Genomic DNA, 23,800 nt, shown 5'->3' on the forward strand with positions numbered 1-23,800 from the left:
AGTTGCCATTGCCCATGTCCTCTGTAATACTTGCACCTGAACTCGTGAGAATTCCCTAATCTGCAGTGACACTCTGAGCAGTCTACTGGCAGTAAACCAACTCTAGGAATCAATTAATACTGATCATATACGATCTTTCTTCTGACCCCCATGGTATTAGGAGTTTGATTATATTCCTCCCCCTCCCACCCCCCTTTCAATTTTTCTTCTTCATCTTCGTCTTTCTCGAACATCTATGCTTATGCAGGTTATTTGATTATATGTCAAATTGAGATTTTGGATAATGGGCTTGATCACATTCTAATCCTCCTTTTTCAATGGTCCATAAGCTTCTATAGTGCCCCAACTTCACTGCTTTGCAGTGAATAGTGAAGCTTGACCTACTGCTACAGTATACACCACTAGAAGTCTCCAGCTATTTTCAACGAGTGCACCTCCCGAATATCACTGGATTTTACTACTTCTTATTACTGTCTTGACCATTGCTGCTCTTCTTATGAAATCACTATAGATCTAGGTGGGTGTATAGTTGTCCGTATTGGATGTATAGTTGTCCATAACAGAAGAGTGGCCTTACTCTATATTTTTATATGCATCCTGGTTTCCATAATTTGCTTGGTAAAACATAAAATAACATTTTGTGACGGTAATATTCTGTCTGTATTGTACAGTAATTGTTATACTGCCAATCAGGTATGGAAACTGCCAACCACAGAACTAGCCTCAAGAATCCTTTGCTTCTTCTGGCCAGCACACCTCCCTATGTTGTACTACATTTCTACAGCTATTTCATCTTTGTTTAACTTCTTATTTTGTGCTGCATCTCATATGAAACCAGTAAAGATAGAACTGCCTGCCAGAGCAGCAGACTAGCCTTTTATATTCCTCCTTGCTTTCGTAGTTGTTTATTATCTACCTTTTTCAGTACTTCTGTGACTTGAGCTTTCAGCTCGTCTTCCACAGTAATGGGCAGCAGCCTGTCTGAATCCATTAGGTTTTCATTACAAAAAAGGTAAGGAACCTGGTCAAGCCCATATCCAGTGAATGACAAAGGAAGGCAGCTCTCCCTCTTTCAGAGAATTTTTGTTTTTAGCAAACTAAACTCACATCCTGCACATCAACTCACTATCATTTTAAAGGAAACTAGAATGTATAAAAGATATTGATTAGTAGAAAGTGTAGGCAGAGGTATTTCTCATGAAACCTCAAAAGCTATCTCGTCATTCTCCATGAAACTGACATGAGTTGCATCCACCCCTAGCTCAAATTTTGGGCATGTGCTTGCATTTTAAAACCATATATCAGTCAATCATCCCCAAGTATAATAGTTTATATTTTAAAAAATCATCATCTTGTCTTCAATTCCACTCCTTCACAGTTCCTTTTCTAATCTTTTTTAGCTTCGCCTCAACAAGTGTTAGTGATAAGCAGCAGCATTTACATAGGCCTTTGGATATTCTCATTGTTGTAAACAACTGATCTTCCAGTTTCATCCTTGATATAAATTTCTTACTGCTTATATATATTTTCTATTCAGTCTACATTTTCCTAACTTCCTAAGCAAGTTTATTACAAAGACTTATCACATACATTCTCCAAATTAGCAAAAACTAGATACATTTCTTTATTCCACATTTTCTGTTTTTGTGTCACATGTTTTATTCTGGAAAGGTTGCCAGTACATGGAGGAACAGTGTCCCTAATTTGCCGTGAAGTCACAGTGAGGTTTGATATGGCACTTCATAAAATGTGATGGTTGTGGTAAGCATGTGTGTGTGTGTTGCCATTGTCTGAACCCAGGTTGATGGGCAAGTGCCCTTCTGCTGACCACAGATGCACTGTTGAGAGCTCTTTCTCCATGAGTAGTGCAATTCTGCAGTATGGCCACCCAGCCTCACACAGACCTGTTATGTGCCCTTGCTTTAACACTGTCAGTAGTACAAACAGTTAATGTCCACACTGTCGTGGAATGCTAACCACATCGCAGACACAGAGTTCCGTAGGTCATGGAAAACTGGCTTTGGAGGTGAACAACTGCTGCGAATATTGCAACATTCCACAGCTAATAACATGGTTCCTGTTTTGCCTGCAGCTTGGCATGTTTGACAATGACATTAATTGCCCTCCTGTACTGTCCTGTGTAAGTTTTAGTCACTTGCATTGATGCACTTTTTTTCCCAGTGGTATGTGTATCATACATCTTAAGACTTATTTTACATTTTGTAACAATTTGCGTGTGAAAAATGCAAAGTTGTCATGTTTTATAGTCCATGTTAAACTGTAGGTCCCCTTATAACTGGCGGGACAAGTCCGTTCATAGGTTAGACAATAGGACAAAACCTATGGTCTTCAAACTAACAGTTTCCTTGAACTCGGACTTTCCAGTAGCTGAAGTTACACTAATACCCCAATAATTATTATATTTCTTCTTAGAACCTTTTAGGTATTTGTGTTAAATGGGCTAGTTTCCATTCATCCAGTACTCAAAATTCTATCAGACACAAGTGAGACCCTATCACTTGTACTGCCATAAATTTTTTTCGTATCAGGTGCCAAAGCAACAAATTTAAATAAAGACAGTTCCATGATTGTATTACAATCACTCATTTACTTCACACAGTCGGCTGCTGATTTAGGCGATGTGTAATTTTCAGTTGCTTATTCATAACATATACATCCACCAATTAAATATCAAACTACTGTCATCATTCTCACATGAGTACTACGACAGCAGTTACATGTGTGAATGACAAACATACATGTTACGAGTAAGCACTTGGAAATGGCACATTGCTGGAATCGGCTGACCATGGAAAGTAAATGAATATGATCATAATACAGCCAATGTGGCAAAGAGTCTTTTAACCTCTCTTGCTCTGCATAATTAAAGTATCTGCATATATGACTCTTCTTTTTCTCACAGTAAGTTTACTAGTTCTAGCTATATCAATATGATAAAGGCTAGCTTTTGGATGGATTATTTAGTGGTGCAGGCACATGTTGTGTCAGATAGGAGTAGAGGGAGAAAAGAGACTGCAAGTGGCAGAGTGGGATTGGGGAAGGGTCACTGATGGCTTAGAAGGAGGCAGCAAGGTTGCAAGATAGGGATGCGGGAGGAGAGACAGCAAGTTCACAGGGTAGGAATGCGACACAGGGCTATTGGAGCTGGTGAGTTTATGCTGTGCAGGACGACAATGACCTAGAGGAGTGGATTAAAAGGGGATGCAGGACAGAGAAAAGAGTCTGTTGGGTAGTGTGTGTGGATTAACGGAGATCCAGGCCATGAAGATTACAGGGATGAAGGATGTGTTGTAGGCATGACTCAAATCTTTGTAATTTACAAAAGCTGGTGCTAGTGGGAAGAATCCATGTGGCACGAGTAGCGAAATGGCCATTGAACTTGAGCATGTTGTGCTCAGTAGTGTGTTCCACTACTGGGTGGTCAATTCTGCTCTTGTCTACAGTTTGGCTTTGATGTCTTCCTTTGTTGTTCTTTGGTTCAACTAATCAAATCATTAGCAAACGTGACACCATATGAAATACGTATCCACCATCCTGCCTTTAGTCAAACTCATGTTTTGCAGGTGTCATATCACGGATGCACTCTACTATGCTGTAATGCACAAAAAAAGATCTTTCCTGGAGTAAGTAAAATGTAAAGACCTTGTGTGTAATGTATACACTTTTCTAAACAAGGAAATCGTGAATATTCCATTGTATTATAGGACCAAAATAAAGTGAAATTTGTAGAAGAAATTGTAGCTGTCATCTTTCGATGAGCTCAGGTTTGAAACTACTTCTGCCAAAATAAAGCAGTTATCAAAAGATGTGGGTAGTTGCTGGTCCCCCCCCCCCCCCCCCCTTTCATTCAGTGGTCTTCCTTTAGTTTGACCTGGTATGGTACTCAAGGATTAACCACACAAGTGCTCTGTATATAGGGTCTCCTTCATAGCTATGCTACGGCTTCATAGAATTCTCCCAATAACTAAACCATTCATCTTCTCTACAAATTATCTTATGTGCTCATTCCATTCCATCTCACCATGAAACATTGTGCTTAGGTATTTAATCATGCTGACTGTGTCGAGCATTATTACTGTGAATATTACAGGAGTGTTTTTTCCACCCTTTCGTATACATTTGTATTTAAAGCAAGCTGACATTAATTGCGTAAAATTGAAATTTAACCAACTCATTCTGAGCTCCCCTGCAGTCCCCCCAGTGAAGACATTTTTCCATGCATAACCACAGCATCAGCAAGTAACCCAATTCCTGCTCACCTTATCTGACACTGTATGGATATGGTGAATGGAAGTAGGCTTATCACATTTCCTTGGGATGTTCCTGAAATTACCATCATCTCTAATTAACAGTCCCCTTTCAGGACAATGTACTGAGTTTTACCACTCAAAATGCTTTTAGTTACTCGTGTATTTCAGAAACTATTCCATATGCTAAAGTCTGCAATTTGGTTGTGTCTAACACTTGCCAGAAATCTAGGAAATTGAATCTGGTTGACGATTGTATCCAAAGGTGAAATAAAAATATGTGTTGCTTGAAAGAATGTAACTCAATATTTGAAAAGAACCACTGATTTTTGTTAATGAAAACAGTGAGGAAAGGTGTAAGGACAAGAGGGGGAGGAAGTGGAATGGGATAGCAGCACAACTGAATTAGAAAGGAAGCACAGTGAATTACAAACTAAAATCTGGCTTCTACAGTATATTCATTTTCTTTCACTTTGTAATTTTGTCATGTATCAAATCTCTCAAAATTTGTTCATCTTTCTGTAGGTCCTGAAATATTTCACTATTTTCCCAAAACCGGTGATAACTCCTGCACATACATATCAGATTAATTATTCTGTAAAGTTGTGAATAATGTCACAGTTTCGTTTTAAACCCTTATCCCTGCTGTGCTACTATCAGCATTATGAATAAAATACAGCACAATGAAAAGCACATTGTAAATTTGTTATAAAACTATGTGTTCTTTGTGGCAGATTCCATGGAAGGAACTTACCAAGCTGTTGGAAGTGCAATGAAATTCTGTCAGCTTATGCAGTTTATGGAAATTATGCATCCACTATTTGGTTACACCAAAGGAGGAATATTAGCACCAATGCTGCAGGTATACATTTCACCTAACTTCTAAGCTTTATAAAAAAAAAAATTGAGATATCAGCAACATTAGATAAAAAATCTGTTCTTGCAAATAGGGATCTTGGTATCACCCATATCAAAATAAAACTGAGAGAAGGCATTTGGTTCATGTAATTTCAACTTGTGTGTGGTGGTGGTCAGCTGACTGCATTTGACATGTCTGAAATAGTAGGAGCTACAGAGTGTGCTCAAGAGAATGGCAGATTGTTTGTCCAGTACTCATTAAAAACAGAAAAGCAATGTAGGCAGTGCTACTGTGGTTGTTGTTAGCACACACTAAGATGAAGTAATGCTTATCCAGTGCTCTGTCTGGTCACGATGAACTGCCAAGGTGTCCATTGCACAGTTGCTGTGGACAAAGTGTTGCGGCAATTGAATCTACTGCATAGTTGGACACAGCATTGTCGACTGCAAAACAGCAGGAAAAGATTCTGGTCCACAGATGGAACACCTTTCTTTAAAGGTACTTGGTTCTTTCCATTAAACAGTCTAGCATGTAAGCATGTGTTTTCTTGCTCTGATCCTTCATCTTCCCCCCCCCCCCCTTCTCTCCCTCCCCCTCCCCCTCCAGCTTGTGCTTCTCCCATTAAGAAGCAATGTCTTGTTGCTTTCCCCTGAATGTTTCAATTTACTTTTTCTTGTTATGTTCCCAACTCTATTTGTCTCTCTTCTTTCAATTAATTGTGTTGTATATCTCCTTACGAAAAATAAAATCAACACATTTCCTTTTTTTTTTTTTTTTTGCCCTGTTCTGTGATGCAGTATTAATTTCTAGGAATTTTTTTACCACAAAGATTCACCAACTAAGAGAAAAGAGATGCTAGCACACAGTTGTTAATCGCCAAATTCTTCACAAATATTGTTCATTAACTTCCAGTCCAAAACACTCTTCATCTTTTAGAAGCGGGGAATGTTTGGCATTTCTGCTAGCGCTTTCTGTGAAGAATAGGCTGTGCTGATACAGTGTTTAACTTTCCCCCAACTTGTATCTTCATCACCATCACAGAGACATGCCATTGCACAGGCTCTCTTTACTGTGAGCTACTAATAGCATTGACATAGTAGTCAATCAAACAGTGTACGACTGAAAGGGTTAAATTTACCTATGACAAATAATAAGGTAACTTAACACCTAGAATACATGATTTATATTTTGCAACTCATAAGCATTGTATGTGTGTCTAATTTTGTGTTGTGGTTCATCGTTGTGTACTAACTCTCAAACATTCACACAGAGCAGAAGTACTGGACAAAAATGACAGAATGTCCATTTGTAACTTTTAGTGCTGCAACTCCTTACCTCAATATTTATTCACCATTTTAAAATTAGAGATCATCATAGCGATATAAACTGTGAAAATAGATAATTCTGTATGTATCCTAATTGTACATTGTAGAAGAGTTGGTAACAGTGTTAATTAAAGAGTGACTCTTTTTCTTGTTATAATTTTGTCTTTAGTTTACTGGCTGCAGCACGGCTCCAATGGTGGTTTGTTCAACCATTTTGACCACCTGTAGCTAAGCTTCATACACTACATACTATGAAGGTCCCCCATTTTCAGTGTCAATTGTTTCTGCCTTCCTGTACTAATGATGGTACATGTGTTTAATGTTATTAGGTTTCAGGAAGAGGATTTGTGTTGTTTGCCTTGATTGATGCTGAAGAACGAATGCAAGAGAAACCAGTTATTTTTTACTTATTCTTTATCTGGAGTGCCATAGAAGTTGTAAGGTAAATTTTTTATTGATTTATTTAAAATTAGAGAGATTTGCCTCTTATTTGCAAACCTACATATTCACTTTCTCTATACTTCATATTTCTAAATCATGTCGGTGTACTTACTTCGAATTATGACTTTTCCTTCTAGATATCCATATTACATTTCTCAAGTGTACAAAAAAAACTTACCAGTTTTAACATGGCTGCGGTACACAATGTGGATCCCGCTGTATCCACTAGGATTCCTTTGTGAAGGAATAATTATGTTAAGGTAAGTTACAAATCATTTATCTGCAATTGTTGCTGCCAAGCTATACTTTGAAGAATATTTTGTTAATGCATTCTTGGCATGATAAGATGCTTTAGAGGTAATTATTATGGGTGTTCAGTCTGTGATGGTGTCAGAGTCTCATCATCTTCTTTATGTGTTAAAATCCATAGGTCATGGTCCATTTCATGCATTGTGCCTTCCACTTTGTTTGTCTGTAACCTTAGCTGAACACACATCACGAGTTTCTTGGAACAGTCCTGTTGGTTGTGATTGTATGCCCTTGCCTTTCACCAATCCGAAAACCAACTCAGCAAGTTATAAGGGGGGCAAGTACGGCAAGTGCAATCTGAACCATTGTAGTGTTCCATTTGGGTTAGACATGTATTAATTAAAGAAGATCTAATGTGATTCTTTTTAACCTCCCAATTTGTTCACCATCGCATTGGATACAGTGATGAAAGGCTTCAACCACTCATTGATTGCTTCTTGCTGTAAGGAAATTCAACAGTGCAACTTCTACTTTTCTTGAGTAATTCTACAAACACCTTTTGATTATTTTGTACAAAGATGTATCCAGTACCCTTTTGTAACATCAAACCAGTGTGTCCAACATGAAATCTCTACATGGAAGTTTCTTCCAAACAATTAAAGGATGAGGATTTAACTTGTTTGAGCCCAATCACAACCCTTGTCAGGGTTATATCACCTTTAAGGCCTTCAGGCTTCTCCAAAGTAAGGAACCGGAGGGGGGGGGGGGGGGGGGGGGGCGGGCAGTGGCGGCAGTGGCAGCTGCCAGTGGCGGCAGTGGCAGCTGCCACCCACATGGGACTTGCTATTCCATCAAAGACTATAGGTACTGCTAGAAAAGCAGGCAATAGCCTGAGACAAGTCTAACCTCCACACTGGACAACTGCAACTATCTAGATCTGCCACCAGGGTAGGAGTAATATTTATACAGATCTGGCCAGTGTGCTGTGCTAATGTGAGGAAACAATGACATTACTTGATCTGCTTTTCTTGTCTGATCAGCTCATCTGGTCGCTGTTGAAAGATGTCTTAACATCGCCTTTTAGTAGCGGTGGTGGACATATTTTGTGGAGTCAGTGTGCCGAGTAGTTATTCTTATGTCCAACTAATGGTTTCTTACTCCATTCTGCATGGGCATCATAATCGTGGCATCCTGGTCTCTATGTTGTTCTGCTGTGTAGCAATTAACTCTGTTTTGTGTCCATATTACATACAACATCAGTGGTTGTCTGTTTGTTGGCATGCAGCCTGGCTGCTGCACACTGATCTGCTTTGCTTCACCTCTTGAGTTACCAAAGTAAGACTTCAAAATTTTACTCAACTTTGCAAAGCAGTTAATTCTGTTGCACTTCACTATTAAACAGCCAAGGTCTTTTTACCAAAGAGATGAGATAGAATACTCAGAACTATGCAAGTGAATAAGGAAGAAAATAAAAAGCAGATGTAAAAAGATTCAATAAAATTAGCACTTGGAGAATAAAAGGAGCTGTATGAAAGTTAAAATCTTAATGACTGCTAAAAAAGAAATAGCCATCAAAAGTGATAAAACATGCAGATAAGGAAGAAATTCTAGGGCCATATAAGGAATTTCTACAGCAAACTGTCAAAAAATGCATGAACCACTAAGACCACCTTCGTCATTTTCATTTGCACGAGTCCCAAAAGAAATAAGGTAAGCTGTAAATGAAATTTAAGCAAGCAGATAATTGGCTTGGCATTAATCGATAGTTGTTGGTGCCCTCCTGAAAGATATTGTCCCAAATTCTGTCCAGTTGGTGCAATACATCACCAAAATCCTGACCTGGTTGGAGGACCCTGGCCACAATGCTTGAAACATTCTCAATTGCAGAGAGATTTGGCGACCTTTGTGGCCTAGGTAGAGTTTGACAACCAGTAGAAACTCTTGCCACTTGTGGGCAGGCACTACCTTGCTGAAAGGTAAGCCCTGGATGGCCTGTCATGAAGTGCAACAAAACAGGGCATATAGAACATTGGCAACGTGCCGCTGTGCTGTAAGAGTATCGTGGATGACCACCAAAGCGGTCCTACTATTGAAAGAAAAGATAACCCAGATAATCACTCTTTGTTCTCAAGCAGTAAAACTGTAAGGCAGGCGACAATCAGGTAGAGATCCTACCACTGCCCAGAATATCTCCAGACATGTTTCCACTCGGTATCGAGGCTCGATTTGAAATGGGACTCATCAGTGAAGAAAATTTTACTCCAGTCAATAGGATTCCAGACCAAAAACAGCAAAGCAGTATGGTGACAGTATTCTATGTCTTTTTCATCTCAGGCCATCCTAGGCCTACGTTTCAGAAAGATAATGGTCACCCCCCCCCCCCCCCCCCCCCCACACACACACACATTGCAAGAGTTTCTACTGCTTGTATTCGTGCTTGCCAAACTCTACTTTTGCCCGCAAGGTCGCTTGCTCTTTCCCCATTTGAGAACGTTTGGAGCATTATGGGCAGGGCCCTCCAACCAGCTCAGGATTTTGAAGATCTAATGTGCTAGTTGGACAGAATTTGGCACGTATCCAACAACTCTATCAATCAATGTCAATGGAAAAAAAGGTGAATAACTGCTTGCATAAGTGCCAGAGGTGAATAAATACATTACTGACTTGCTCAGTTTGTGATTCATCCAATTTTCTGAAATAGTAATCACTCCTGTTTGACCGTACATGTACATCACATCTACAGATTTGAATAATTACTTTTTTTCTCCTTAGGGCGTACTTAAGCTTATTGGTGAGGAAACAGAAAAATATCTGACTAGGATCTTTATTGCTTATATACAAATGGGCATCATCCCTGCCTCCTGGAACAAAGCGAAATCCTTCTACACAAAAAACGAAGTATTCTCAATTTGAAGAATTATTGTCCCTTTAGTTTACTCCCTGTTATATATATCATTTTGACTAAATTCTTGCCAAATATCATCACTGTTGTTGTAGAAGAAGTTGGATTCCATTGTTTATGGCAGAATTGGCCATAAACACATCCTGTATGAAATAATTAGGTGAACCAATGAATATGAAATGCATCTATGCATAGCTTTATAGACTTTGAAGAGTGTGTCAGCCACACTGCTGTTACACAAGCACTGAGCGAACAAGGTCTGGAAACAAAGCACACAAACTTGTTAGGCACAAGGACCAAAAGCACACCGCCACTGGATCCATATGGAGGCAAATATCAGAAACTAGTGAGGCAGCTTTTTACGAACATTCTTTTATACAATGTTTATCTCTAGCACAGATTAATCTGGCTCACCATAGGTTCAACAGATGTCAGGAGAATGCATACATGCTACAATCACAAAATCATGGTTGGTGGGCTATAGGCCCTAATGGTTCATGGCACCTCGTATATAATATCTGTGACACCTTGATGACTTCTGCCAGCCTAAGAAAACACAAAAGGTAATTTTCCATTGAAAGATGAGTAAAACAGGGTGATACTATATCCCCAAAAACTATTTATAACCATCCTATGTTCAAAATTACTTGGAAAGAAAAAAGTATTAGAATAAGTGGGAAAAGACTCACCAACATGAGATTTAATATAGTAGTCCTATCCAGCAATATGACAGAACTGTAATCCTCTATAAAGGATTTATCAGATAGTTTCAAAAAGAGTGGGCCTTAAGATACATCTGCCCAAAACAAATATTATGCACAAGTATGTAACTTCATGACAAATAACATTGACGTAACATTGACCAACAGCTGTCCAAAAATATGTTAATGAGTATATATTTATCTGGAATCAAGCTAGGTTGAAGTGCTCATAGAAGAAATGCAACTATTTTAAAATGTAATAAGCCAACAAACTTAACAAAAAAGTTGTTTTTCTAACAATGTTCCTCTCGTACCAATATATGGTAGTGCAACTTTGATTGTTAACAAGTCTTACTAAGAAAGATTTGCATAGAAGTGAAGGCACAAGAGCAGTATAACTGGAGTTGAGGATGTTAGGAAAGGCTAAAGGCTCTAAAATGGAAACACCTTATAAAGGTTGAATTAGCTGAAAAATAGGTAAATATATCTATAAAATCAAGATTATAATAACAAATATTCATATGTTGGTTTGCAGTACTTCAATATATATTATTGTCACATTGACTTGTCATTTTAAACCAAAGCCTGTTGACACTGACAAAAGCTTTGTATTTTCCAGGAACATTCCATACTTCGAAGAAACTCAGAAGTTTACAGTTTCTCTTCCAAATTCATTAAATTTCGCATTCCATTTCCCTACTATGATACGTGTTTATTTACTGGTCCTGTTTTTCCCAGGTATGTTATAAATATAAACACATATAGTTAAATACTTGTTTCATAATTATTTTAATGTGTAGTACTTTTCTGTGTGATTTGTTCTCAGTACAGTGGGTGAAAACTGCAAGTGTTAAATGAAGTTGCCTATTGTTTAAAAAAATGACATATGAATTGTATTATGAAAAAATCCATTGAAGGCTAATACTTGTAATATTTTTTTTGCATAATGTCAGTCACAAGTAGCTCTTTTCTTTCCAGATATATCCAATGGCTCTTCATATAATCAGTCAGAAAACCAACGCAAATTAATTCTTTGAGATTTGTTTTAAAATTACCTCCAAAATAAATAGGAAAAGAGTTAGTCATATTTAGTTTTTTTTCTTTCAGTTTGGAGGAGTGGAGATGGGTGGTGAATTATTTCACCTAGTACAAGATCATGTTATAGGGTTAGGTGTCATGAGCAGATTTTCTTCAATAAAATCATTACTTTCTCAGGATCTGCATATTTATTTCCCTCTCCAGAAGTGTTAAAAACACAATGAATGAATCCATCCTAACTGCAGGCTGAGATGCTTCCAGTGAGCTACCAAGTCTGATACAGAGACACAACCTTTATACCAGCTACTGAGTATATGCCCATCAGCTCCTGTTGCTAACTCTACAACAAACTCTGGCTCTGCCAGCTGCACCTCACATCAGACTAGCCTCAACTTCACTCTAGCTCTGTCCTTAGCATGTCTCGTTGCCAAGTTTTGTTCAGGTTTCCCCTTCAACCCTTAGCTATTGCCATGATTTAATGTCGAGGGCTACTTGCCTTCTTATTGGCTGTAGTGGTTCTTCAGGGGATGAGTGGAGGGGTAGAGATGCCCTCTCAATATGGTCACACAGTGTCCTAAGTCCTAACTTTTAGCTCATTATCAAATGCAGCTTCCCATCAGCCTGGTGTCGGCCAGCCCATTTCTGGGTCTGTGGGTTCCTCTTGCCACACCTAAATACCTTACTGTTGCCTTCATTGTTATTTGTTCTAATAATGAAATTCAGACACCGTCCCTGCCAAAAGAATTAGCATTACTATTTAGAATATTATAAATTATGAATCTTTATTCATCTTTGATAAAATACATGGCAGATTTTACATTTTTTTGCTTCTTTTACATATGTTGGTTGAATTATTTTACATCAGTATATTGACATTAAGACCTTAATAATTAATCGTTGACATTTCATAATTCACACTTGTTTTGCTTGGATACATTTATTTCAGTTGTTTTCATCTTAACATCTGTTTCTGAATGATACTGACTCATCTTGGTTCTTTGCATACCTTTCAGAAATCACTAAATCTTCAGTAAGCTGTCTCCGAGCCAAACTGATTTCGGAATACTGGTTCACAATAGTGTTCCTTACGCAAATCTTTCCACAACACTGTCCCCAAAATATCCCTTACAACATGTCACTATTACATATGTAGTGATTGAATAACATGTAATGTATGTGGAGTATTTCAAACCATCCTCCTGTATGTTGGCCATTTGCTAGACCTCGTCCAGTTGTTTGCCTGCCTGTGACTTTTAAATTGTCCAATTGTGTTACTAATGTTGTAAAGGTAAATCTAACTTTAACACTGGCCTGTTTTTTCTTTTCTTGATTGACAACACAATTAAATTCTAAATTTATTTCTGGTGTGGTATCCTTTTTTGTTATGTTATTGTGGATCACTATCTGTTTGTTATAAAAGGTTTTTTACCTACGCCTTTTGGACTCGCCTATCAGCAGCAATTCTTTTTCTGGCTATATGAATACATACTACCCTTTCATTTCCAGGATCTCTTTATTGGAAGTACTCTATACAAGTTAAAATTGTTGTTATCTATCAGTGGGATGTTGATACATATACTAATACACTACCAGAAATGAAAACATCAGTAAATTATTCTTAACCTGAGGATTCAGCTAAAGGAACAAGAAACTTTACATCTTTTAGCTCACCATGGATTAAATTTAAATATTTTACAATTTGGTCAGAGTTGATAATGTGAGGCTGTAATATGCCCTTTTGTGCCTTCATAATGGTGTTGATCATCTGCTTGAATTCTTCCTCGATTGGGGGCAAATACTGCTGACTACTGTAATGTTATTGTTACAAAGGAAACTACTAGTATGTCTCTGCAACTTTGTACCACTGATTTACCTTATCTTTCTGCCTTTTGAAATCTTCATTATGGAATCCAGGTAACAAATATCCAAGGAATGGTGTATATCTCTACTTGTAGTTCGTTATCATTCATAGTAAAACCCTGAAGAAGTTGGAAACTGTGTCACTTTAAAGTCATTTGGTGCATATTCTGACACAGATTTGTTATGTTTCTATCACTGTGAGGAGCTGAGCAATTTTCTGCTAGAGTGCATGTCATGCTCCTAAAACTGGCACTCTGCCTTTTCTCCAGGCGTGTCAGGTCCCATAGTAACAATCCTTAGCATAATGACTCTGGCACTTACGCCTGAAGCATGCTACGTCTTTTACTCTTATGCATGGGATGCCACAATTGCCCGGTAGGTTGCATTGCGGACATCTCCATTCCTGTAAACCTCAATGGGTTTCTCTCTGCTTTGGTGTGACCCTGTTTGTCACATCTGTAACAAAAGTTAGTGAACTCTTTACCAGTCATTACCTGTACTCTGCGCTCTGTCTTATTCTTTCGAGCACTTTACCCTTGGGGCCAGCCCCCTGCTCTTTCATTGATAATATCGCAGCACTTTGCTCTTGCAGTGCTAAGTGCATGCTGCTGCCAAATCGATTTCATCTCTGCAACTCCACTCTTGTTTGAATTCTATAATTACTTAGACCCTGAATGAAACAAGCTCTCGTCAATGAATCTACCGTCTCTGACACCTTCACATTCATCCGACTTATGGCTTCCCTGAAATCTCGTAGGATTTTATCAATTCTGCTTGCCCACAAGATCGGCTCACCTTGTCCTTGTGTTGCCTGAAATATTTTGCACGCATAGTAGTCCATAGTGCATATACTCCTCTGCAACACACTTTACTTCTTTCATGGACTTGCAGTCTTTTACAAATTTCAGTAACATTTCATGTTCCTCTCGCTTAAACAGTTCGAAGGCTGCATCCACATTCTCGATTAACTCCCTAAGGTCTCATTCGTTCCCTTGGAACACTTTTGTAATGATACACAAAACTGACGTACTACCACTACCAGAGGACGAAGAAACTTCATTAGTTCGGGACGTTTTAACAATGTTAGCACTCAAAAGATACAAATATAATTTTGGTGCGTTATTTGGTGTGTGCTCGCTGCCCAAGTGTCTGCACTGTCGCAGTATGTCTGCCACTGTACTAACCCAATTGCTCGCTTCGGCTGCAGCTGTTATTAACAATGTAATTCAGACATGGCTTTGCGCATGGATATAACAATATTAGCTATCAGACTAAGTTCTTTGTCTGAGGTAGACCAATGGTCAGACCTTAGTACCTAGAAACAACGGTGGTGGTGGTGGTGGTGGTGAGTGAGAGAGAACTTAGTCCAATGGCTAATAATAGTTAAGTCCCCCCCCAAATGTGCCAGTCTGCCTCTCAACACCACCTCTATGTACAGGGTAGCTTTTGAAATGTGCCACTTCAACACTTAGTGATGTTTTATTTAGACGTCACAAGTCTTCATGGTCAACTTTTTTTTTGTCACAGTAATGACTGCCGCAACTGCCAGATGGCGCTGTGGATGAAGACTATTTCTCGAACCACCCCCCCCCCCCTTCCCCCATATATTTATATATAGAAAGAAACTTCCACATGGGAAAAATATATTAAAAACAAAGATTCCAAGACTTACCAAGCGGGAAAGCACCGGTAGACAGGCACAATAAAATAACACAAAATTTCTAGCTTTCGCAACCTACGGTTGCTTCTTCAGGAAAGAGGGAAGGAGAGGGAAAGACGAAAGGATGTGGGTTTTAAGGGAGAGGGTTAGGAGTCATTCCAATCCTGGGAGCGGAAAGTTCCGTCCTTCATCACAGCGGGACCTGCCTCCTCTTCCTCAAAATCACCCTCTCCAAACCTTCCAGGAATTTCTCACTTCCAGCCTTGCCTCTCAATCTTTCTTGAAAAACCTTAATCCTACTCCCAACATCACCACAGCCGAAGCCCAGGCTTTCCGTGATCTAAAAGCTGACCGATCCTCCATCATTCTCCCGGCTGACAAGGGTTCCACGACCGTGGTACTTGATTGTCGGGAGTATGTGGCTGAGGGACTGCGTCAACTTTCAGACAACTCTGCACATATAAAGTTTGCCAAGGTAATCCCATTCCTGATGTCCAGGCGGAGCTTCAAGGAATCCTCACAACCTTAGACCCCTACAAAACCTTTCACCTGACTCCATCAAATTCCTGACCCCACCGACACCTCGCACTCTTTCCTTCTACCTACTTCCTAAAATTCACAAACCCAAACATGCTGGCCGCCCCATTGTAGCTGGTTACCAAGCCCCCACAGAACGTATCTCTGCCTACGTATCTCTGCCTACGTAGATCAACACCTTCAACCCATTACATGCAGTCTCCCCTCCTTCATCAAAGACACCAACCACTTTCTGGAACGCCTGGAATCCGTATCCAGTCTGTTACCCCCGGAAACCATCCTTGTAACCATTGATGCCACTTCCCTATACACAAATATCCCGCACGTCCAGGGCCTCGCTGCAATGGAGCACTTCCTTTCACGCCGATCACCTGCCACCCTACCTAAAACCTCTTTCCTCATCACCTTAGCCAGCTTCATCCTGACCCACAACTTCTTCACTTTTGAAGGCCAGACATACCAACAATTAAAGGGAACAGCCATGGGTACCAGGATGGCCCCCTCGTATGCCAACCTATTTATGGGTCGCTTAGAGGAAGCCTTCTTGGTTACCCAAGCCTGCCAACCTAAAGTTTGGTCAGATTTATTGATGACATCTTCATGATCTGGACTCTCAGTGAAGAACAACTCCAGAATTTCCTCTCCAACCTCAACTCCTTTGGTTCCATCAGATTCACCTGGTCCTACTCCAAATCCCATGCCACTTTCCTTGACGTTGACCTCCATCTGTCCAATGACCAGCTTCACACTTGCAACAGTACCTCCATTTATGACAGCTGCCACCCATTCCATATCAAATGGTCCCTTCCCTACAGCCTAGGCCTTTGTGGCAAACGAAACTGCTCCAGTCCTGAATCCTTGAACCATTACACCAACAACCTGAAAACGGCTTTCACATCCCGCAACTACTTTCCCGACCTGGTACAGAAGCAAATAACCAGAGCCACTTCCTCATCCCCTCAAACCCAGAACCTCTCACAGAAGACCCCCAAAAGTGCCCCACTTGTGACAGGATACTTCCCGGGACTGGATCAGACTCTGAATGTGGCTCTTCAGCAGGGATACGACTTCCTAAAATCCTGCCCTGAAATGAGATCCATCCTTCATGAAATCCTCCCCACTCCACCAAGAGTGTCTTTCCGCCGTCCACCTGACCTTTGTAACCTCTTGGTTCATCCCTATGAAATCCCCAAACCACCTTCCCTACCATCTAGCTCCTACCCTTGTAACCGCCCCCGGTGTAAAACCTGTCCTATGCACCCTCCCACCCTCCCACCACCCACCACCAACTACTCCAGTCCTGTAACCCGGAAGGTGTACACGATCAAAGGCAGAGCCACGTGTGAAAGCACCCACGTGATTTACCAACTATACTAAAAGTGCAGTTATGGGTAATTTGACAAAAATATGACATTTCTTAGCAATGACAAACACTCCACAGCCGCTCAGTGCAGGCCAGCAATGGCTCCACAACATGTCAGCCTGATGAACAGCCACTACTTGCTTTCTTCAATATAGTGGGCCACAATTTGTGCAGAGTTGTTCTCTCCCAAATTCAAATACATATGAAGATTGTGTACATACTACAGTGGCTGGAGCAAGAGGAAACTCTCGTGTGATGCAACCAGCTCCTGCCTTTTATGACTGTTTCTATTTCTAAGAAATGATTGCTATTCACCACTGAGTTGGAGAAAGCCACTATTGGGGGGGGGGGGGGGGGGGGGTATTGATGTTTCAGACAAAACATTCTCCTTCAGAAAGCTTAGATGTTTAGCGGTCTTTCTCGTTGTGACTGACTGTGACTCAACACTCTTCAGCAGTCCCTCCTTTTCATTTTGGTGTTATTCTGTACTGAACTTTCCATTGCTTGATTTAATTTCAGTGTTAAGTTATGGCTATTTTTTGCTTATCAGGAAAAATAGGGTTCACTAGGTATGGCAGAAGAGAAACATGCACACAAACAATAGTTTTTCATATATATGCAACTGCTTCAAGAGACTTCATGCAAGAAATTGAATATGCAAGGGAGCAGTGAGATCATAATTGTTTGTGCACACCACTGTGATTATTGTTTAATCACTAAATTCTGTTTCTTCAATTGACTGTCAATTACACTTCCTTGTTGGCAAATTGCCTGTTGGCGTATGTCTCGGGTTCTTTGGCTGAAGTTTGATGATTTTGCTGATGTTTCACCTGCTTGCTTGAGGTGTGTGCCAACATACAAGAGGATTTTCCGTGGTCATACCCACTGCAGTTCTATCCTTGCTAGCTGCAACAGTCAATCGCTGCAGGGTGGGAATCCAGAATCTGTTCATTTTGAGGCTTTCTTCTTTCATTTTGAGGCTTTCTTCTTTCTTGTTGAAGCTGTTGTCATGTTTGTGCATTCATGTAGCTTCCACGAACAGTTGGGTGTCATAGCTCTTTTCTACAGCAAGAACTTGTGTGTCAGGGAATTTTACTATGTGCTCTGTCTCACAGCATGTGCTCTGTCATGGCTGATTTCTCCACCTGCCCCAACCAGCAGTGGCACTTATGTTGGGTGATCCTGGTGTTGATTGATCATCCAGTCATTCCAACATAGACTTTTCTACATGTACATGATATTCCCGTTTTTTCCTTTACCAGTCTGAGACATTTGGTGCTCTGCTGTTTAGGTTTATAAATAGTCCTTACGTCATATTTGCATAATACACAGCAGATTCTGTCTGTCACTCTGGGAATGTAAGGTAGAAAGACTGTAACCACCATTTCTTTTTCTGATGTGTCACTCCGCTGAGTGTTTGAGTCTGTGACACTTCTTATGTTACTGGGAGAGTGCCCATTGTTCCCAGAACACTTTCTAAGTGTTACATCTTGTGTCTGAGGTGCTGCAGCTCACATATATGTGTTGCTTGCATTAAGATAGTATTAATCATGCCTCTTTTTCTGTCAACTGGTGGTTTGACAATTTCTGCAAGTATCAGTCCATGTCGTGTCCCAGGTTTTCACCAGCCCTCGTGACCAGCATATCTAGAAGTGTAGCCATTGGTCCTTTTCTACCTGAATGGTAAATTTGATGTAGGCATGGAAATTGTTCCGGTGTCTTAGGAAGTCATCAAGCTGTTCCTCACCATGGCTCCACAAAACGAAGGTATTATTGCTGCAGCTGTATTACACCTGTGTTTCGAAATGTTCCATGAACAAGTTGGCCACCACTGAGCTTTCCAGTTGATCGTAGATATTTCCATTCCACATAAAATAGCTTGCGGTGAGACACTCATGAAAGAGCTTGGTGATGTCTTGCTGGAAAATGGAACTGATATATTACAACAACAACAACAAAGCTAACCAGGATGTCATTTGTTTCAAGTTTTAGCTTCTTTAGCTTCTTCAGCTTCTCAGTGAAATGTCCCGACTCCTTTATGCATGTGGCATGATCAATTTGCTTATAACACAAACAAAATATGAGAGCCACAGCACCTCTGACTTGAGATGCAACATCTATAAAGTGTTCTCAGGAGCAGTGGGTACATAGTGTCAAAAAGCCAAACACTCGGTGAAGTTCAACATCAGAAAAAGAAATGCTGCATAGAGTTTTTCTGCCATACATTCCCAGAGTGACAGGCAGAATCAGCCATATATTGTCCAGATACAATATAAAGACTATTTATAAACCAACAAGAAGATCAAAGAGTAGTTAAGATTGGCAAAGGCAGTAAAGGACCCACTTAAGTCTATGTTGGAGTGTGTGGACAGCCAGTTAACACCAGGATCACCAAACACAAGTGCCATTGCTGTGAGAGACCGACTACATAGTAAAATTTTCTGACACAGAAGTTCTTACTGTAGAAGAGAACTCTCACATCCACACGTTCAGGGAAGCTATATAAATACGTAAACTTGACAATAGCTTCAAAAAGAAAGGAAAGGGGGGGGGGGGGGGGGGAGATAGCTTTGAGGTGAACAGATCATGGATTCCCATGCTGCAGCAAATGACTGTTGCAGCTAGCAAGGAGAGAACTGCAGTGGTAGTGACCATGGAAAAACCCTTGGTATTTGGCGCAACAGGTAAATATAATATGGTTGCAAGCTCAACTCAAGTTAGTTCACCCACCAGCAATAGAGGGTGAAGCTTTGACAATCCCAGTCGTTCATGCTGGGGAAACACCAGAAAAAAATCATCAAACATATGTTGGACAAATAATTCAAGACAGAAGCCACCAGACAATTTGTCAACAAGTATCCACAAAAGCCTTAACAAATTGGTACAGTTTTTCTTGCCACTTTATAGTTGAAGGACACAGAAAACCTTGCAAGTCTTGATCTTGTTCGTTTAAATACTCTGTCAAGAACCCGTTTTCTTTGAATATGGACTATTATACATACTATTTGTATGAATTAAACAAATGGTTTTGCTGTAACTGTAATGAGCCCAGGATGTTCGTAATGCAGAGTTCTCGTTGGTCTCAAGGAAATGACTGTCTTTATGGGGGGGGGGGGGGGGTGTTTTGTAAGATTTCTTTATTTCTACTACCATATATGGGCTTACTTGCTGTCAGGGGTAATGGTTGGAGATTTTGTGCACATTTCTATATAGGTTACTAAATGTGCAGAAAGTCTACGAAAGTATCCTGTATTTGTTGACATATCCCAGATGTGTGTTTCCCTTGGCCATGTCACACAAGGATACCCAATGATGGAATTGACTTTTTGCGACCACCCTGGTCTATTATGGTCCCAGGTATCTGATCATGCAATCAGTCATGCTGCTTGGCCCTCATTTACTGTAGTCTAGTGGTTAGTGTAAAAGATTGTTATGCTGGAGGTGATAGGTTCCAATCCTTTTAGATGTTTAGCAAAATTACGTCCATCATTATTTTTATTGATTTACTTGATTCAAATGCTATTTCTTCTCTTTCGGTCATCTTATATTTTCGTCCATGTGACCCTCATTTTGCTTGACTTTTCTTTTATTTCTAATCTCTTGTTTTCTTTCAATCTTACTCTATATTATTAAAACTATAATTATTCTAAAATTACCCTTGGGAATTTGAGCTACGTTTAACTACTCCAATGAGCTCAAGATCATTGATTGATTTAGGGTTGTTTTTTTTTACCCTCCTTCTTCTTCCTCCTCCTTTCTTCCCTCTTGCATTTGCGGCTTTTAAAATGTGCGACAATGCAAATTTATCAGCCAGGAAAAGCGATGATGAAAGATTGGAGGAATTTGATAATGAAATGAGAATAACTATTGTTCTTACACTTTATGTTGTTTATTTACGAGGAGATTAACAAAAGTAAAAGCAGTTACCTTTGCCAAAGCCCATCCCAATTACTCACTGAAAAGTATCCAACAATACGTTTACTCCCATTTATGCAGAAAAGAAAACAAGATGGTACTAAATTCAACAAGCTATCTCAAACTGACACCCAAAAATTTAAGGGTTCCTGACTGCAACAATGTGTGATTACTATTGCCATTTCGTATTTATCTGAAAACTTTTCATTCTTTGCAAGTGGGAAGTGGGCTAAGAATTTTAAAATGAAACATAGAATGCTTCAGAGAAAGTGATTAAATTCATTAGTGCAAATGATATGTTAACACTAGGAGCAGCGAAATGGTTCAGAAAAGAAATAGTATTGATAATGGGCAATTGCAGTCAAAAATTTGTTATTAATACCAATCAGATGAGTTGTAATTATGCATCAACATATACCAGTCTCAGAAGTTTCTGGGATCAAATTAGTTTTCATGTGAAAGAGAAATTTGGCGAAAACTACATTTGTGTGCAGCACAATATACTGTGACATTCAACAATGAGTTGCTGCCGTACATGTTCTCATGTATGCAGGAAGTTGGATTGAGGGCTGCTAAAGAAATTGAATGTTAGGAATTGGAACACAGAAATATGGTTGCACCTGCTCGAAGTAAGAAAAATCAGTGAAAGACCTGTACTGACAGTATTTGCAGTCTGTAATGAAACTGTACATCAAAGAACATGATTTTTTTCTTACTTACTGATTCATGGAGTAGTCACATGGGCAACAAAATGTGAGGTACGTGTCAGACAAGCTATGTACAGTGAAAGTTATTCCTCAGTAACTGTGCTTGAAAGAGACATATCCAAAGTTCCTTGGCATGATGTAACTGTAAATATGACAGTTTTTACCAGAACCTGTAATGAGGGCATTGCTGATCGTGTGAAGACAAAACTGACAAAAAGATGCAATGAACTTGATTTTTACCTATTGTTTTTTGATGACCAAGTTTTGAAAATGATTGTCACCAAGATTATTATTAATTTTTTTTTTTTTTTTTTTTTTTTTTTTTTTTTTTTTTTTTTTTTTTTTAAACCTACTCGAGAAATAAATCTCTGCAAAGTATGCATGGATAAAAATACAAGAAGCGTTTTACTAAATGGATTAAAGTCTGGCCATTTTAAAAATAAAACTGGGTTAAGACAAGGAGATGCTTGTTGACTATAGTTAAAGGAAGGGTCAAGAAAAATGACATATTATGCATGCAGAGTACCACAAATGTTGTTATAGGCAAATAGAAGGGCAAGAGAGATGTCATATCTCTGACCACAAAAGTAGTTCCAGAAGTGCTAGCAACCATCTCAAGAAAAGGAGCAACCACAATTTTAGAATATAATTGTATAAAATCCTTCATAGACATTTTATATCAGATACTATCGTATGTCTCTTCTTTACAAAGCAAAGTGAACTGATACTGCAAGATTGCATTTGAGCTGCTTACAAATATACCAATTGTCAATGCTCATGCTACCTAAAAGCAAGTAATTGACAAAAATGTACACTTAACTGAATTTCAAGAGAGAGTTGCACTTGCACTGATAAACATTGGAAACCGAAAGATGCACCAAGAGCAACAGGTGCACAACATGTAAGGGTTGATCAAATGGAAAGGTCATGTGCTTGGACTGTTCACACATATAAGGTAAAGCAAACAACCTATTAATCAATTCAAATATGTTGTTAAATCCACTGTGAATTTGTAAACCAACCGGTTGAGTTTCTTCCAAAAAATAAATGTCATTCTTCTGAAAGGGGTCTTAATTTGTTATTAAAGGTTGTGCATAATTCCATAACACGTGCCCTAGCAGATATTATATTGAAGAAATTAACTTCACAGGCCACGTGGCTAACAATTCTCAGAAAAATGGCTTTGGTAATTCAGATCCTGCAGTGAAAGTATTAAATAATAATTGAATATAATATACTTTCTTTGATGCAGAAGAAAAGGTTACTTTTATTTAGCTTTGTGTTAATAACTAGAATTTCATATAACTTTGCTATGTTTCTGTGTGTATATACAAAAACAGTGCTATCTTTCTTTTGTCATAGGGCTGTACACAGTTATGTCTCACATGTATCGGGCTCGATTGCGGAAGCTCGGGCCAAAAAAGTGGAGATCAAAACTACAGTGAATACGAAGCATCGAACACGAGAACGGTGATGGGAAAGTTGGAAGGGATACTGTGGTGGTGTAATATTGGACCTGTGATCATTTTCAGTGCTAGTCATTTTGTACATCAAACTATTGTAAGCAACCAATGATTAAAAATAAAACTGTCATTTCACATTGTAGAAATTACACAACTGTAACTTCCCTGAATTCATAAAGTTCTCAATTTGTTGTATAAGGCAGCTAACAGTTAAGTATCACATTCATTTCTTTTATCAAAATTATTGAACTAGCTGGAAAGGCAGACTGAGTGCTGTTGACAACAGGATACCACATTATATGCAACTGCAGAATGGACAGTAGTGGGAATGTAAATTAGTCTTGTCCCTTTCTGAGTAACTACGAGGTCTATTCAGAAAGTAGGAAACATTTTGGAATTAAGAAAACTAAGAAATACATCTGAAAGAGCGACTGAGATACTACTTTCCCACGTAAAAGTCACCAAACACATTGAGGCACTTATCCTAGCGGTGGATAAGCTTTGAAAGACCT

The 23,800-nt window shown here is 39.3% G+C and overlaps 1 protein-coding gene across 5 annotated transcripts in view; it reads left to right on the plus strand.

The window, feature by feature from the left end:
• The window catches only part of LOC126281254 (very-long-chain (3R)-3-hydroxyacyl-CoA dehydratase), a 165,805-nt gene extending 142,363 nt beyond the window's left edge, over positions 1–23,442 (plus strand). For all 5 annotated transcript variants that reach the window (XM_049980047.1, XM_049980048.1, XM_049980050.1 and 2 more), the window contains exons 7-11: positions 5,003–5,130; positions 6,782–6,894; positions 7,031–7,153; positions 11,365–11,483; positions 23,188–23,442. In XM_049980047.1, the coding sequence (XP_049836004.1) occupies positions 5,003–5,130; positions 6,782–6,894; positions 7,031–7,153; positions 11,365–11,483; positions 23,188–23,270 (566 nt within the window). In that variant the 3' untranslated portion in view covers positions 23,271–23,442. The remainder of the gene's footprint in view (positions 1–5,002; positions 5,131–6,781; positions 6,895–7,030; positions 7,154–11,364; positions 11,484–23,187) is intronic.
• The last annotated feature ends 358 nt before the right edge of the window (positions 23,443–23,800 follow it).

This window comes from Schistocerca gregaria, chromosome 7 (genome assembly GCF_023897955.1).
Source record: "Schistocerca gregaria isolate iqSchGreg1 chromosome 7, iqSchGreg1.2, whole genome shotgun sequence".
NCBI lineage: Eukaryota > Metazoa > Arthropoda > Insecta > Orthoptera > Acrididae > Schistocerca > Schistocerca gregaria.